Below are 18404 nucleotides of genomic sequence, written 5' to 3'. Positions count from 1 at the left end.
CATGTGGGGGGCACCTTTGGGGCGTGCTATGTGGGGTGCCGATGTGAACTCCCTTAAAACAGCTATCAAGTTGAACTAATCTGCTCTCCATGGTATGTCGGCACCTCTCTTGAACACAAAGAACAGAGGAAAACAATATCATGAAAGGTGACTTCTTTGGGGTTTTGTTTCCACGTGTGAAAAATAAAGAGTTTTTATTTGGCACTAACATTTCTACGGTGGCATGCTATGATAGAAATCCTTGGTTTTGAGGGAACCGTTTTAAATCCCACATCCATTATGCAATAAACATGCGATTTGGTATTATTATTTACAAAATACTTTACATTGTATAGAGAAACATGCAACTTTTTTGTTTCTCACTTTCTCCTCTTTTGCAAAGAGAAATATATTTTATTTTTCCTTCGTTGCAGAGAGAAAAATATAACTATAGGTGAATAATCTCATCTTCTAAACAATTTGGTTAATCGTCATCAGTGAAAACGGAAGAGTTTTTTCTTGTATTTTTTTCTCTTTTTTTTAATGTATTTTAAAATAAGAAAAACAAAAATATGTAAGAACCTTCAACTCATATAAGGTTGACGTGGACATACTAAAATATGAGCCTGCCCGAATCCGCTTCGGAACACTGGCGTGCTGTGAACTTGTGATTGATTACGTAGGTTTTTCTCTCAATTTTTTTCTTTTTTCGCTGAAGATCTGGAAAGAGGATGACCAGTTGATCATTAATAATTGACCAACTACATGGTTATTTATTAGGTAAAATTCACGATCAGTATTCTGTATTTTAGTTCGAGTAACATTTTGGTCTCTAACTTTAAAATGTGACAATTTAATATTCTTATTTTCAAAACATGACAATCTAATACCTGTTGTTAATGGACCGTCATTTATGTATATCACATGACTTTATGTGCAATTTAAAATTTTTAAAAATATCAAAATTATTCTTAAAAATATCACTGCTCATTATTTTCTTCCTCATAAAATGAAAAGAACCCAATCTCTCTGTCACCAAGAGAGAGAAAAAAATTTCCATCGAAAAACTAAATTGAGAGAAAGCTTTGGGGCATCAGTCCTGAAAGCCCAGTCTTGGACCAAATTGTCACTCGAGCCAAAAAAATTTGCTTTCTAGGTTTTCCACTTGTATTACTATTACATCAAGGCAACCTCTGCGAGCGTGGGGCATCAGTCCTGAAAGCCCAGCAAAAAGCTTCCTAGCTAGTTCCCTCACCCTGATTGTCGATGGACAATAGCTTCAATGTGTGTGTCGAGTGTCAACTTCACGTGGAGTCCCAAGTGGTCAGTACGTCATATGCAACATTTGCTGCTGCCCGAAATATTCTCTCATCTTTTGCACGGTTCAGCTGCAGCAAGCAAGAAGCAAATGTGCTTAATTTCTTCACAGCTCCAGAGCTCTACTCTCCAATGTATCTCTCTCTGTATTTATGTGTCTCTGTCATTATCTCCCTTCAATTACTCTATTCTGTTTTAAAATACAAAACCATTTTTTTTTTTTTTATGAATTCAACCATCTTAACTGGGTTTCATCAGGTGACCTGTGTTTTCTTTTCAACTTCACTGGATGAATTCCAAGCTTAAAACTTGGGAAGAGTTCATCTCTAATTCTAATGATGGAGAAAACTAATATAATGAAAATGCCATTAGCTTTTTTTCTCGGCAGTTTTTATAGTTTACACTCAACATGTACATGGCCTTTAAGAAAATATCAATTTTTATAAAAAGTTGTGAAGTGCAAGGAACGATCGGACTCTGTACAGTCTGCTTGAAAGCTGAATTTTAGCCCTTCTGGAGCCAGCTTTGTTTCCCCATTTTTTTCTTTTGCTTCTTTCTGTAACATGATACATGGAATGGGTGGTTGTTGTCGTTGCAGTTATCCGTCTCTTCTTTCCTTACCATTAACTTTAACTTTTGAGTTCCTTCTTATTCAATTTGCTATTTGGTTGATTATCTCTTAAAGGGAAAAATTATAAGAGATAAGAAATTTGACAATTGATTTTGATTCTAATAGATAATTGATAAAAAAAAATTAAATGATATATAAAAGATATTTGTATTTTTTCATAATAACGCTGGTTACCAATAAGTACCGAATTGTTGCATTTCGAAAAATAAAGTACTAGATTGTCGCATTTTTAAAATTCGAGGACCAAATTATAACTGGAGCCAAAATGCAGGATACATCGGAAACTTTTCCCATTTATTAGCAACAATTGTGTCGCACAGGGTAGTTGTATCCATCAACAGCACGTCTCATCCCCCCTCGAACGTCGCGGGTCGCACCGACCTCCAGTCCTCCCCTCTGTCTCTGTATGTATATAATAATTATGATGAACTTCACGAAATAAAGAGGTTTCCCTTGTATTATCTTCTCCTGTCTCTCCTGCATACTCCAGGAAGCAACAATGTCGAGCCCCAGCACGCTCAAATCCGCTACGCTACTGGAGCAGATGAAGCTCCATCTCGCCGCCGACGCCGGTAAAGAGCTTACCAAGAAGGTCGGCCTTGTTTATCAGATAAACATCGCTCCAAAGGTCCTTCTGCATTCTCTCTCTCTCTCTCTCTCTCTCTCTCTCTCTCTGATCTAAATTCTAACACAAGTAATTTTTGTGGTTCGTTTTAACTTTTTCCTGCGTCACTAGAAATTGGGAGTCGATGAAGAGATTTATATCGTTGACCTCAAGAAAGGGGAGGTTACCAAAGGTTAGGGCTTTTCTCTCTGTTCCTTCTTTCCTTCTAATTTGGTAAAAGTAATCGAACAAAAATTACAAAAGAAAGAGGCTTGATAACGAATCTCGTCTTTGTTATGTTGTTTTTGCCTTTTTGTTTGTTTTATTTAATCACTTAACTGGGACAATAGAATTGATTTTAGCCCCAATCATATGAACCCAATAAGAAAAGGGCAAATATTATTTTTTCTTTTAATCCATCTAGCTTGGGTTCTGCTTACTTTTCTTTTTAAGATAAGATTTTGTATTAGTATTAGATCAGTCGATGTGAAAACAATATTCGTTTGGTTAAGTAATCAGATTCGGATATTCAAAGTTTGCATTTTTCTGCCTCTGTCAATCTTTTGTGCTTTAGGTCCGTACGAAGGGAAGCCCGATGCCACGTTTTCCTTCAAGGACGACGATTTTGTTAAGGTTGCCACTGGGAAAATGAACCCACAAATTGCTTTCATGAGGTAAAGATATTTCCTGAAATATCAATCCTTACTTGAGAGTTTCAATGAAGCTTGGTTATTCTATTTCATGTTTGCTCTTTGATGAATGCAGAGGCGCTATGAAGATTAAGGGTAGTTTGAGTGCAGCACAGAAGTTCACTCCTGACATTTTCCCGAAACCTTCAAAAATGTAGATAGAACCATAAGAAGAGATATTCCTGTTAGAACTATTTCCGTTGAATCTGTATCTCTAAAGATATATTCTTAGACTGAAATTTCTTTTTATTATGCAGAAAAGTAGTGGTAGGCCATAATTGCTAAACACCTCGTTTTTCCATATGTATTGTGACAACAAAAACAGTTCTTCCAGCCAAAAGTATATTGGAATATAAATTTAGGTGATCTTAAACATTGTCATCTCTCTCTGGTGGGTATGTGATTGTGTGTGTGTGTGTTTCTTTGGGTTTTTTTACCATCCATCTAGTCTTCTAAGTAGTAAAGCTACAGGTTAAAGCTTTGTCTGATATCAAGATCCCAATATGCACTCAATCGTATCACAACTATATTGAATAGCTCTACTTTAGTATTTTAGGAATTGGTTAAATCTTGTGTGCATTATATGCGTTCATCTTGCACTCAATCGGGTAAAGCCCTATCACAACTATATTGAATAGCTCTATTTTAGTATTTTAGGAATTGGTTAATTCTTGTGTGCATTATATGCGTTCATCTTGATATCTATTAGAATGAGATGTTTGGAATTGGAAGTGCAAGTGTCCCTAGATTCATTTGCCCCTTTTCATTTCATTTTTCAGGTTTGGTGCAACATAGAAGATTTAAGTAATGTTCTTCCTTCCTTGGTAAGTATAGGGAAGGGAAATTAAAACAGGTTGGCAGCATTTTGAGGATCTTATTTCTTTGGGTTTTTCATAGGGCTAAAACAGCCAACTGTGTTTGGCTTGGCTTGAAGCATTCTTAAAGTTGGCAAGAGCTTAGTGCACTGGGCTCCCTTTTTACATTTAGTTCCACCAAGAGATAACTCAGTGTGACTTTTTTTGGTACCTTGGTTCAATAATTCATATCAAGGGTACCGTTTCCAATAAAAAAAAAAAATCATACGAGGGAGAGATTGAGGAATGAAGATAATGTTGCCCATAGAACTATAGCAAGATGGGTAAATTGAGTGGTGCATCCATAAATGTTATGTGATAGACAAATACCACTTAGATTAACCAAAAAATCTTATAAAATTGTCATAAAGTCAGCTATGTTGTATGGTATAGAGTATTGGGCAGTTAAGAAACATGTCCAAAAATTGAGTGTGGTAGAAATGTGTGTGATGGGATGGATGAGTGGTAAAACTAGAGAGAAGAGGGTCAAAAAATTGATTCATCAAAAAAAAAGGGTAAAAAATGGAGTATTTCTTTTTACCCCAAAGCAATATTGCTAGAGAAAATTTACGGATAATACATCAATCTCCTTTTGACCAAAGCATACAGATGTAGCCAGTTTATGGGCCATTTGATTGTTAGCTCTGCGTATATATTTAGTTATTTACGAAGTAGAAGCATGTAAAAAATGCAATATATTATTATCTATGAAGCTTTGTTGAGACCATGATCCTTCTGCTTTCCTATCTTGAAGCTTCAAAACTTGTTCCTTTGCATCAGAAACTGAATTAGCCTTTTAATACCACAATCAATTGCAGCCCATAAGCCTAGATTTATTGCCTAGAGTTCAGCTGAAAGACAGATTTTGAGCATTAGTCATTTGAATGAACCTAGGAGTAACTCTAATAGGTGATAACATGAGAGGAAAGTAGACTAAGATGGTTCGATCACATTCATACAAGACCACCTATAGGCTACAACATCTTAAGAAGAAGTGATCTGTTACAAGTGTTAGGAGCTAGAAGGGCAAGGACATGGATCAAAGTAGTAAAAAATGATTTAAGTGCCCATAATTTAACAATGAACATGGCATTAAACAGAGTAGAATGGATCCCATATGGTTGGAAAAAGGCTAGATGATGATGATAATATTCAGTTCCACATTTTACTCCTATGAAAAGAATTGGAGTGAGTAGAGTCAGCTTCTATGAAAAGAATTGCTATTTCCTGAACAATTGGGTAAAGAACAAATTAGGTGTATTTTTGAAAACCAAAAAGTTCAGAGGAAGTAGTTACAGGCTTACAGCAAAAGTCTGGCTGATCTTGAATTCCAATTTGTCAGCATTATTCTTTTGTTTTTATATTTTGTTAATTCAAACCCAATAATCTAGATATGCTAAATCCACTTTTACATGATGTTTGGAAGCGTGGGTCTTTTTGACTGATTTCAACAATTTGAAGCTATTTCCGATGCCTCTAATCATTGATTTTACTCAACCTTTTCGGCTAAGCTATTCATATATGATCCAAAGTTGTTAAATTCTGTTTTTGGAAATTCTGGATTTTCTGCATTTTCTTGTTATGTTAAGCAAGCTTTTGAGTCTTAATATCTGGTCTTCCATCTTAGTGGATTTTATAGGATTTGGCATTTTATAGGATTTGGCTTTCACCATTTCAAGAGCAATTGCAAAGTGATGGACTAATGGGCTACCCTCCTGCACCATAGTTGGAGGGGTCATGGGGGGATGGGCTACCCCCATTGAATAGCCCTATGGAGCAAAAATAAATAAATACAATCATATACTTTGCCTAGAAATAGTGAATAAGGGATGCTTTCGGTTAAATTAGTAGTAACAGTAATTAACCCGAAAGACTTGCATCAGCCTAGGGAGCAAAAATAAATAAATGTAATCATGTGCTTTGCCTAGAAATAGTGAATAAGGCTTAGTTTGGAAAGAGTACAAATTCAAATATATACAGTATAAATACATACAAAATATAAGGTCATGTTTGGTTTATTGTTCTAGGCCTCATTCTTTTAATTCTTGCTCATTTTAGGTAAGAATGGGCAAGAATAACATTAGAGTGTTTGGTTATAAAATTTTTGCCATGGGCTACATTCATTTTAGAATGAAAAATCAGCCCCATAGTATAAAAATTGAGCAGCCTGTAGCATGAAAAATAGTCATGCCCCATCTTGCTCATTTTCATTCTTTGAGGAAACTTTGCCTATAAAACTGTTGCCATAGATGTTTATTTTTGCGAAAGCATTTTTACAAAAGTACTTTTATGAAAGTATTTTTACAAAAACATTTTATAGAAGTGTTTTTACGAAAGTATTTTTATAAAAGCATTTTACAAAAGTACTCTTATGAAAGCACTTTACAAAAGTACTTTTACGGAAATACTTTTATAAAAGCATTTTTATGAACATATTTTTACAAAAGCATTTTATGAAAAGTACTTGTATAAAAGCACTTTTAATAAAGTACTTTTACAAAAACATCTACACCAACTCTTCAACATTGACAATTTGAGACGTAGGCTTGTAGTTTATGAATACTGGCAATCCTTTTTGAAGAATAAAAATGAGTAACATAGGACACTTGTTAGTCTAAAAAGAATTCAGTTTTAGGAAAAAAGTGTTTGGTTCATAGCAATATTTTCTCATTTTGTCTATTTTTATTTATTCTTGTCCATTTTAGAATTTCATCTGGGATAAGAATAAGAATTAAACCAAACATGACCTAAGTTTTTGCATTCTACAAATTTGTATTTGTATTCCTTCCAAATTAAGCCTAAGGGATGCTTTCGGGTTAAATTAGTAGTAACATTAATTAACCCGAAAGACTTGCTTTAGGGCCACTTCAAACTTTTTAAGTGCATGGTTGTAGTTTTCTTTTTTTCAACGCCAATCCACCCCTTCAGGTAGTTAAGGTCCGATAATCCACTCCAGCGAATGCTGGTTTTTCTATAAGATTTAACTTTTTTGTTTTTCGTTTTCTTTTTTTTTTATATATATACGAGGAGTAGTGAATCTTAGACTTCCAAAATGTGACGACTTAGTGGCCATTTGGTGGTGTGTCATGATCCAGGTCGTACATGTATAATGATAATAAGATCATTCAACCTTCAAACGGAGGCTGGGCCAGAGGCCCAAATTATTTCAGAAGGGTAGGAGACCAACAATGAGAACAATTGGAGGACACTATAATTTGGTAGAGACCCATTACAAGTTTACAACTACATTCACGTAAAGAGATTATTCCAGGCCTTTTGTGTGAGTAATGCTTTATTGTGGTCGTGCATGGTGAGTGTGGAACATTTAGAACTACTGAAACTGGTTATCCGAAAAACATTGAGAAAGTGATCGAGGAAAAGAATGTTTCGTTGCTAAATAATTTCATGTAGAACGGCTATGATTTCATGGTGTCATTTTACAGAAAAAAAAAGCATGTTGTGGATTTGAGAAAAGAGAAGAGAAGAGATGGTTCAGATTTCTCAAAAGAAGGACATTTGGATGATTGATAAAAAAAATTAGATGACACTTGATCGGTATCTCTGTTATTTCACTTATCTATCGACATCCGTGACCTATTAGAAACATTCTGAAAGTTTGGATATTTCCGAGACATGTTTTGAACTTCGGAGACTGATTTGAGAGAACCCCTAAAGTTTAGGCCCTTTTTTTAACATTTCCTTTGGTAAATGCACCTGGGTTCTTTCTGTCAGAAAATGCTAACAATTTTTTAGAAAAATTTTAATTTTTGTGTGTTGATAAGGATATTTTAGTCTCATAATAGTTTGGGCAACTTTCCCCTTCCAAAAAAGTGATCTATTCATCTGGTATAAAGGTAGCACTTATCTAATAAAATGACCAAAATTTTACACCAAAGAAAAAATGCACTTTGATAATGGAATAGCTTTGACCAATTCGTGAGTGAGGATGAATGTCACTTGATTGATTACCATTTTTATGAGTTGCAAGATTTTTCCGGTATGATGCCTTCCAAGTATCATAATCGAAGCCTATTTTCAAACACATGATACAGACGCATTTCTCTCACACTTGTAAAATAACTTATATAATCTTTTTACGTTGCTATAGATTATTTTATTAACAAGTGCTTAATACAAGGTGGAATAACATCAGTCCAAACTCCAAACTAACTTCTCCGGTCCACACAACTAACATGACACTCGACTAAATTATGAGGTAAGGCCATTGAAATGCATTAACATAAAGAAAATAAACTTTATAGTATAAAGATGTTATTTATGGCAATGTTTTAAAACCGGGTTTGGACGTTGAACCGTTTTTGCATATAAGTGAATAGGTTATAGTTCAACCATTTCAATAAATGGGATGTCATGATAATTAAAAAATTAAAAAAAATGCAAAATTTAGTAATCGGGTGAATGGGTTGTATGAATCAGTGTTTTGGAACCGTTGTTGACCTAGATGGTCGGACCATTTGGCTCGGAAACATCCAGTCAACCGGTTTCATTTCACCTTAAACCTGTTCTTTGGCTAAAAATGTTGACTTGGTCCGACTCATTGACCTGGGTGATTGAATCATCTACCATTCGACTCAAATAACGGTTTTGGCCTTTTATTTTAATTATTTTTTTAAGTTGGAATGGACCATCCATTCAAATCAGATGATCGAACCACTGAACCAGAAACCGATGGCCAAAATGGTTTCAGTTCCACGTCAATTTTTAAAATATTGGTATGAATCATTGGTTTAACCATTTAGTTCATTGGATGGATTGTTGAATTAGTCAATGGTTTTTGCAATATGAGGGGTTAGAAGTTGACTATACTTAGTGACTGGGTCAATGAATTGCTAGTCGAACCAGCCAAGTCAAGGATGGATTGAAAATATTGCTTTATAATGTTTTATAATGCTATTAACCTATTAATATGCACATTCATATTATAATTTATACATTATCCAACCACGCTCTTAAATTGTATACTTCTCCAACTGATGGTTTGATCTTTGCCACCTTAGATGTTAATGCTTCTCTTCAACGAGCTCAGATTTACTAAGTACAGCCTAGGGGTGCAAGTCGGGTTGGCCTGACTTAACAGTGTAAATGGCTCAGGTTTTGGATTGATTCCATTGATATTTTGACAAAATCTCAACCCTAACCCCAAAAAAAATGCACCCAAGGTTCAAAGTTTTAATACAGTCCAATACGCCAAATTGAATGTACCGGACTTTGTATTGACACTCTTATATATATATATATATATATATATATATATATATATATATATATATATATATATATATTTTTTAAAATATGTTTAGGGGGTCAGTTAAAGGCCTGGTTACCCCTGAAACAGGTCGTACCCCAAAACTCCTTACATTTTGCGTATTGGTAAATTTTGAACCTTGGTTGCACCCTAGTACAGCCAGGAACATATTCATGAGGAAATACTTCCCATTTGCAACCATAATGCTAGGCACAAGTCCCGATTGTCTTCCCATAAAGCACTCCCCACACCAATCCAATAGCACATTGCAGCTGCACATAACATATCCTATACTTGCATGGGGAGATGTTCCACTGCTAGGATGCAATGTGCTGTGGGGAGCCATTTGTCTTCAATACATGAGAAAATGCCTTTCTGCAGAGTCCGGCTTCAGTCAGGGCAAAGACCGTTCCAATAGTCTTTACAGCCTTGTATTGAGAATATCTCCTATTTATGTGATTTATTTCATGAAAGATATTTTCAATACAAGATTGTAAGGGGCTGTTCGAACAGTACGAGCACCGACTTGCCCTGACAAAAGTCGAACTCCTTTCTGCAGCTCTGTGCATTCTGCTTTTTCCCCCTTCTCATGGGGCCACACATGAGGGGTAACTGTCCCCTGGAACACACAATCTCCCCTGTCCTTAGTGAAGGCAGGATTCAATCCCAGGTCTCCCCCTACAACCACCAGAGGGTTTACTAATGAGGTCAGAACCTTTAACTCATCTATTTTATATACTTAAAATGCAGCTGTTTGGATCAGTTTATTCTCTCTCGTATTTCTTTCCAACTCCTTAGAATCTTGTGGTTATCTCGATTAAAAAGTAAAAAAGAAAATCAAATATGGGGATATTGAAATGAGCTGACATTCATTACAATAAATTCAAATACGGCATCAACTGCTTTTTTTCTATTTCAAAAACTGGTGTGTCTGCACTTAATTAGGGGATGGCAACGAAGTGCTAGGACAGATATGCAATTCAGATTTTGTCCTCACAGCCCTTACAGCCATGCATTGAAAACATCTCTGTGTTTGTATCTTCTATTTATGGAGTTATTTTCCTTTTTGGTGGTGAGTTAACAATTCAACTTTTTGGGCTAAAATGTATTAACCCTAGATGTCATAATTAAATAATAATAAAAATTAAAAAAGATTAAAACACACAAATGTAAAAAATACAAAAAAAAAAATTGTAGAAAACATTTAAGCAAATCTCTAGTATTGTATATCCACCATGTTAAACAAAAAACATGTGTGACAAATATGAATAATTAATATAAACATAGAAATATAAAAAAATATATAAAAAAATTTGAAAATATATTATTCACCATCATCATCATGATTCTCACGTGCAAAGCACATGCACAAGTACTAGTAATTTTAAAGGTATATAAAACTATATTTTTTAATTTGACTTGGAAATGAAACCAATTTATTTAGGTGGTGAGTAAGCAATTCAACATTTTGGGTCAAACAAGTGAATCTCAACTCATGAAGCCATAATTAAATATAAAATTTTAAAATAGACAAAAACACAAATAAGAAAACAGAAATTTATAAAAAATTTTGGACACATCTCTAATATTATATATTCATCATATTAAATAAAAACGTAAGTATAATAAATAAGAAGTATTTTTATTAATGATAGAAACAGAATACAAAATTTAAAACTGGCCTAGTAGTTAAATCATTTTTCTATTTGAGAAACAGGTTAATAGTTCAGCCATTCAAGTCAAATGGATCCACTCATGCAAAGAATTATTAAAAGAATGCAAAAATAGAAGAAATTAGACACATCTCTAATATTATATATTAATCATATTAAATAATAATAGGTGTAATAAAAACAATTATTTTTATTAATGATGTACATGAATGCAAAATTTAAAACTGATCTAGAAATAAAATTGTTTCCTTGCCTAGGTGGCAAGTCAATGGTCCAACCTTCTAAATTATCTTTTCTGAGGTAAATTGCTGAAACCTCTCTTGAAATTTGGTAATTGCAATCACTTCCCTTAAACTTTCTAAGACTATTGCAATTAGAACCCCTTTGTTAGAATCCTCTAACAAGATGCATGAAAATGTCCAAAATACCCATGCAGTTACTATTAAGGTTGATTTCTACAAAAAAAAAACAATACAAACTTTATAAAACAACAAAAAAAAGAAAGTTTAAATTTGCAGATTTACCTTTGAGTGATTGATGTGAAGGACAAATTTGGAAAATAAGTCAATTTTTAGAAAAGAGATTGGAAGGGTTTGGGGTAACAATTGATATGAAGAGAAAATTTCAAAAGTAAAAAATTTGGTCAAAAGTAATAGCATGAGTATTTTGGACATTTTCATACCTCTTTACAGAGTATTCTAATAAAGGGGGACTACTTGCAATTGTGTTAGAAGGTTTAGGGGAGGTAATTGCAATTACCAAACTGTAGGGGAGGTTTTAGAAACAGTCAGAACTTTAGGGAATATTTCAGCAATTTATCTTTTTTTCTACATAACGAGGGTAGCCCATTCGAGATGGCAATTTCTACCCTACCCCCTACCTGCCTCAATGGGGTAGGTTCTTTTGCTTGAAAAAAATAGATTTTGGGGTAGGTTCGGGTTTTGGGATTTTATAACCCATATGGATTGGATACAGGTATAGTATTAAGCTAAACCCAATCCTCTCCAACCTACATATTGTTGGAAGGCGTGTGAATTTATGTGTTAGGTGTTGAATTTTATATGAAGGATAATTGACAGGTTATGTGTTTTCTACATATTTTAATCAAATAATTAGAAATTTTGATGCGTGTTCATGTTATTTTACTTGTTTATAACTTGTATATAATAGGAAATTATATGTAGATTCTAAACCCAGCCCATCAACCAGACCCGTGTACTCTTAAATGTAGGGAGGATAGGATTAGGAAAGATTTTGCATTTTCATGTGTTGGGAGGGTTTGGATTTTGAAAATCGAACCCACTATAGTTTTGGGAGGGTATGGTAAACGAGGTATAGGGAGGCAGGTAGGGTCTAAAATTTACAAAACCTTCCCAAATCCGCCCAATTGCCATCCCTACCCATATTGTTAACCCCCCAACCTTGGTGATAGTAGGATTTGATCCCAAGTCTTTGCTTCAATGAGTCAAAGATCCTAGCAATTAAGCCATGATTAGTTGGTGTCCAACCTTCTAGATCAAACGGATAAACCCATGATGTCACAATTAAATAAAAAATTTAAAAAAGATAGAAACACACAATACAAAAAATACATAAATTTTGTAAGAAAAAATTTAAGAACATATCTAATATTATGTATTCATCATATTAAAAAGTAAGTGTGAAAACAAAGACATGTTTTTTACTAATATGGAAATGAAACACAAAATTTAGAATTAACCCAAAAACATATTGAATTTTCCATCCATGTGGTGCATGAGTAGTTCAATTGTCTAGGTTAAATGGATTACTCCATGATAGCATAATTAAATTATAGAAATCTAAAAATATACAAAAAAATAAGTTGTAAAAATATAAAATTTTTCTAGAAAAATATGACCACATATCTAATATTATATGATGAGGGCAAATTTGGTCCACCATTGACATCATGACACATGGAATCTTAGAACAATTGGATAACACCTCGACATCACATAGGTGATGACTTGCCTTAGCTAAAATGATGGAGTCCCAGCTGGCGACCTACCTGCCTCTGCTGTCAACCTAGCGACATGCCTCTATTGCCAACCTAGCGACCTACCTCCGCCGCTAACCTAGCGACCTCATCTACAATTCAGGCACCCTGACATGCACGACTAGCAGCACCTCGTCCAGGGCCGACCTGTGATACCTCATCAGTACTGACCGAAGTGACCTCAACGTGAGGAGAGACTTACGAGACGTGCTCACCGACCAACTCTACATGCATCCCGTCACTCCCGGGTCTCTCAGAAGTTAGCTCTCACACCAAATGTTTCAGAGGAAACCGAGTAAGGCGCAAAGATTGGCATACATGCACAACTACCTCCGAGGACTTCAAACCAGTTAAGCACGTCTTACCGTAGATCCCGAACGCAGTGCGTGATGCCCACGCCAAACAATGCCTATATAAAGGCCTTACCTCCAACCTCAGAAGGTAGATGCACAATTTAGCTCTCGTAGCTCTCTATCTCGCTTTTAGCTCTCTAAAAAAATCTCCAGCTCATTGACTTAAGCATCAGAATGCCCACCCCGGGTAAAGCAACTCGGGCACTCTAACACTATTTCCTTGTAGGTCGCCCCAATAAGCTATACAGCTCATCACCATTCAGCTAGGCATCCGAGCCACATTCCAGATATGAACCATTCAGCTAGGCGTCCAAGCCACCTTCCAACTAGGAACCATTCAGCTAGGCGTCCGAGCCACATTCCAGGTAAGGACTATTCAGCTAGGCATCCAAGCTACATTCCAGGTAGGGACTGTTCAGCTAGGCGTCCAAGCCACATTCCAGATAGGGACTGTTCAACTAGGCATTCGAGCCATATTCCAGGTAAGGACTGTTCAGCTAGGCATCCGAGTCACCTGCCACCAAGGAGCTGCTGAAACGCGCATCATCAATTGATATCGTCTGTGGGAAACGCTACAAAAATCTAAGTTCTCACCCGATTCTCTAAGCCCCAAGTAACGGCATCCTTAAGCAACAACAATAGCGCTTGGATCGAAGGAACCCCCCGGGGGTAGAATCAAAATAATAGCCTTGACAAGTTTCCATAGTCTTTCCCGAATAGAATCTCCCTAGTTGTGAGGCCACTCCCATAGGTCGAGCCCTACATGCTCTCTGCGAGAGTTAATGGTCAACAGAATGTGAGGCCACCCTCTGCATGTCGAGCCCTCCGTGGTTCTCATGGGAGTTGATAGCCAACAAACTATGAGGACGCTCCGTATGTTGAGCCCTTCGTGCTCTACGTGGGAGTTGATGGCTAGTAGGTTATGGAGCCGCCCTCACAAGATAGTCCTGCCGAGGTGGCGAGGTGTCGGTAGGCCGAGGTGCTGAGAGCAAAACTGGACTGTCAAAATTCCACCGACCTGGTGACTTCCATAATCATCTTGGACGAGCCTTGTTAGGCTTGTTCACAAAGTCGCTCCTATAGATCGAGCCCTTGTGTCACGGGGTTAATCGTTGAGGCCCCATGTGGCACTCAAATGGGGCGAGTAATTCTAGGCAACAAAGCAAACACACACAAAAAGGCAACAAGATGGCACACAAATTAGTGAAAGGCTATTTGTATTGCATTAATAGATGGCAAGCACAAGCACACAGTGTCGAGGGGATCTCGTGCTTAACCTTTACACGCTACTGATTCACTCGACTACCTACCTCCCCTCAAAGAGTACGTTAAGCTTTTGGGGGAGTGACAAAAGAAAACATCAAAAGAGTGGAAAATCATACTAAGTAATTACAATAACGCCATTGGAGGTCCCCCCTTACAAGATACATACGTAGCCCACCCATGACACACATGATGACACCATGAAGGCACGTTGTAGGCACTCTGATGGCACAACGGTAGGTGCTTGATGGCGTGGTGAAGGAGTCACTTGTGATAGTCTCCCCCACTCAATTCGATCTACGTCCTCGGAGATCGACTTCGACTGGTCCCTTAGAGTCACTGATGTAGAAGGAAGGTTCTTCTGCTGTTCCACGAGCCGGTTGTCGTCTAAGGCCGAGGTTTATATTTTGGTGGCATGGTTGGGTTGGCTTGTTCTGTTGGGGTTTCCTATGGAAAGTCCTTTCCTGGTGGCCTCAAGGTATGTCAGTGGCTGATTCAGCTTGGCTATAGGGAAGGTTTGGGCCAGGTAAGGGTCAAAATGGTATTTTGGATTGTTGGGGTGTTGGTTCCCATGAATATTTCCCCAATGGTGACTCATAGGGCTACTACGAGATTTAGCCTGAGGGATGGTGCGATAGTGGTCCCTAAATGGCTTGGGTGGCACTCGCTCTCCCCGGTGGTTGTGGTAGTAGATGTGGGTGAAATTGAACACGGCCTTGGGTCTTCTGTTGGGCCCATCAGTTAAGGGCATATGACGCTTCTGCTGTGAATGTGGCTTTTGTTGATGTCGTTGCTGCTGTGGCACTATCTTCTTGTTGGAGTTGGCACGAACGCGTTTGGTGGTAGTGTCCTTGGTTGCTACTGTCGAGTCCTTTAACGTCTCTTGATGTGTGGTTGGATGTTGGAGCTGAAGGGCTGAGACTTGTTTCTTCTTGGTGTTAGCTGAAACAATCATTTCGACCATATAGGGTGACGACTCGTCCATGATCAGCAAGGCGTTTAGTGAGGTGTTGGTGCAGCTCTTGCCTGTGTCAAAAAGTCTATGCCCAGGACAACATTAAAGTCATCCATGGGTACTACAGAGAGATCATTCTCCTTGTCCCATGTGCCGACTCGAAGTCTTACTCGATGAACCATGCCTTCAATGGGTTTTGCACCTGTGTTAACAGCTTTGAGCCAGCCAGGCTCTTTTGAAATGGCCAAGTTAAGTCTCTTGGCCTCTGCAGTGGAGATAAAATTGTGAGTGGCCCCTGTGTCAACTAGGGCCTTGGTTGGCCTCCCTCCAAGGCATATCTCAACATACCTCAGTCCTCTCTTGACTAAAGCGGGCTGCTTCGAAGTAGCCCCCTTCTTCATCATAAAATTGAAAAGTTGGAGGGCGCCCACTCTTGGCGCCTGTGCACTCCGTTCCCCATCACTCTGCTCATCATCACTTAGTTTGGCAATGAGGGCATTCAACTTCGCTCACTTTAGGCAATTCCTAGTCAAGTGCTCCTCCCCACAAATGTAGCAATTGGGAGGACGGCTAGGTCTCCCTTGATATCTGTTGTTGTAGTAGCTTCGACTTTCTTGTGGTGCTCGACTAGTTTGTGGTTGAAGGACTGCTTCTTCTTTGGGGGACTTGGTTGTCTATCTCCCCCACTCGAATGTGCGGTACGCGGGCTGGTTGGTCTGCTTCCTTCATCATCCGATAGTCTCAGTTCACTAAGTTGTTCGGCCACAGCCATGGCGGAGGCAAGGTCCTGAACATTACATCGTTGGAGCTTGAGCTCAGCCCAAGCTTTAGGCCATCCATGAAGTTGAACAATAAGTCATTGTCTAACATATTGGTGACTTCTAATGTGAGAGTTGAAAATTCTTTGACATATTCATGGAGCGAGTCGCCATGCTTGAGAGTCTTCATCTTGTGACGAGCGAGGTACTCCACGTTCTCTGGGTAGAACTGTCTCTTCAGCTCTTGTTTAAAGTCAGCCTAGGTACGAATAACACACATACCATGTTCTATGTCAACACACCTTCTGCGCCACAACAACATAGAGACATCAGTCAAATACATAGTAGCAGTACACACCTAAGTCGTTTCATCAATCACATTGGTTGTGGCAAAGTACTGTTCCATTTGCCACAAGAAGTTGTCAAGCTCTCGTGCGTCGCAGGTACCCGAATAGGGTGTTGGCTCCCTAATCTTGATGTGGGATAGAGTATGTGCAAATGAGGTGCTGGTTGGATTGGTGATGGCCCTCTTCAGGATTGCACATTCAGCTTTGAGTTCCTCTAGTTGAGCTTTGATGTCGGAGGAGGCACATGCGGCTGACCTCATTGAGGCCCACTCCACTTTCATTTCATCTAATTGGGCCTGGACGGCCATTGATGTGGAGATGGTTTTCTCCACGTTGCCCAATCTTTCTTCATCTCATCGAGCTGGGCTTGAAAACTGTCAAGCTTGTCTTGGACCTGCGAGTTGGATGAGCTTGCTTCTTGTTGGTGCGCAGTGCTGCAAATTTCCTTGAGCGTGCCATTGATTATGTCACGGACCTCGTCCACAACTCCACTCAGGCGACCTTCCATCTTGACCAGTGTACTATCCATGGCTTCCATGTTTTGATGCAGCTCGTCTATCGAGTCTCGCATCTCACCTACAGTGGCTTCGCAATGTAGCATGCACAAGTCAATGGTTGCATGCTTGGTGGAAGATTTCTCATGTTTGCTGGGTTTCGATGCCTTGTCCTTGCCAATGTCATCGGCGGGTGCATCGTCGGGATCATGGGATGTGGAGAGTCCATGCTCAATCTCCTCCATGATGTCCCTGTTGTGCTTCATGTTGTCACTCGCGTCACGGGTCGAATAGCTAGGAAGGAACCTGGCTCTGATACCAACTATCACGGGGTTAATCATTGAGGCCTCGTGCGACACTCAAATAGGACGAGTAAGCCTAAGCAACAAAGTAAACACACACAAAAAGGCAACAAAATGGCACACGAATTAGCAAAAGGCTATTTGTATTGCATTAATAGATGGCAAGCACAAGCACACAGTTCAGTGTCGAGGGGATCTTGTGCTTAACCTTTACATGCTACTGATTCACTCGACTACCTACCTCTCCTCAAAGAGTACGTTAAGATTTTGGGGGAATGACAAAAGAAAACATCAAAAGAGTGGAAAATCATACTAAGTAATTACAATAATGCCATTGGAGGTCCCCCCTTACAAGATACATACATAGCCCACCCATGACACACATGATGACACCATGAAGGCACGTTGTAGGCACTCTGATGGCACGACGGTAGGTGCTTGATGGTGCGGTAAAGGAGTCACTTGTGACACTTGGGGATCGAGCCTTTCAAAGTTCCCATGTGAGTTGGCAAACTGCAATTAGTAGAGCTTCCCCCGGAGGTTCAGCTCCCTATGGCTTATCATAGGAGACGACCAACAACTTCGAGGACTAACATAGTGCAATCGTGACACCGACCCGCTGTTTAAATTCCAACAGCGATGCACATATCACAAGGGGAAGCCAAACTTCCTTTAGCATTAATGACCCTAAGCCGACTTCGAAATATGTTGGTAACAGGCCAAAGGACCTACAATGAAGCACAAAGCTACTCCCTTTGCTAAGATGACCTCAGCTCGGGAGTGGGGGGCAATTGATGAGGGCAGATTTGGCCCTCCACTAACATCATGACACATGGCATCTCAGAACAGTTGGATGACACCCCGACATCGCCTAGGCGATGACTTGCCTTAGCCAAAATGAT

At 38.4% G+C, this 18404-nt stretch overlaps 1 protein-coding gene across 3 annotated transcripts; it reads left to right on the top strand.

The window, feature by feature from the left end:
* The first annotated feature begins 1230 nt into the window (after window positions 1–1230).
* On the top strand, window positions 1231–4801 carry LOC104601786 (sterol carrier protein 2-like). 3 transcript variants are annotated; one of them, XM_088893793.1, is made up of 7 exons: window positions 1231–1430; window positions 2199–2331; window positions 2418–2555; window positions 2664–2724; window positions 3106–3205; window positions 4000–4044; window positions 4118–4801. In XM_088893793.1, the coding sequence occupies exons 1-6, from the start codon at window positions 1246–1248 to the stop codon at window positions 4013–4015; spliced, it is 633 nt and encodes a 210-aa protein (XP_088749919.1). In that variant the 5' UTR covers window positions 1231–1245; the 3' UTR covers window positions 4016–4044; window positions 4118–4801. The 3 variants fall into 3 exon arrangements, with proteins under 3 accessions (XP_088749919.1, XP_088749916.1, XP_010263551.2); XM_088893790.1 differs by having other exon boundaries at window positions 4000–4801; XM_010265249.3 differs by lacking the exons at window positions 1231–1430; window positions 4000–4044; window positions 4118–4801 and adding an exon at window positions 3297–3595.
* Window positions 4802–18404: the final 13603 nt, after the last annotated feature.

This window comes from Nelumbo nucifera, chromosome 1 (assembly GCF_055504915.1).
Source record: "Nelumbo nucifera cultivar China Antique chromosome 1, China Antique-T2T, whole genome shotgun sequence".
NCBI classification, from domain to species: domain Eukaryota; kingdom Viridiplantae; phylum Streptophyta; class Magnoliopsida; order Proteales; family Nelumbonaceae; genus Nelumbo; species Nelumbo nucifera.
This window is presented reverse-complemented; position numbering and strand designations above follow the sequence as displayed.

Coding starts and splice junctions, on each gene's coding strand:
- LOC104601786 (XM_088893793.1), top strand. CDS start 1,246: ATGGACAATAGCTTCAATGTGTGTGTCGAGTGTCAACTTCACGTGGAG. Junction 2,332..2,417: donor CAGTCCTCCCCTCTGTCTCT/GTATGTATATAA, acceptor TGCATACTCCAG/GAAGCAACAATGTCGAGCCC. Junction 2,556..2,663: donor AGATAAACATCGCTCCAAAG/GTCCTTCTGCAT, acceptor CTGCGTCACTAG/AAATTGGGAGTCGATGAAGA.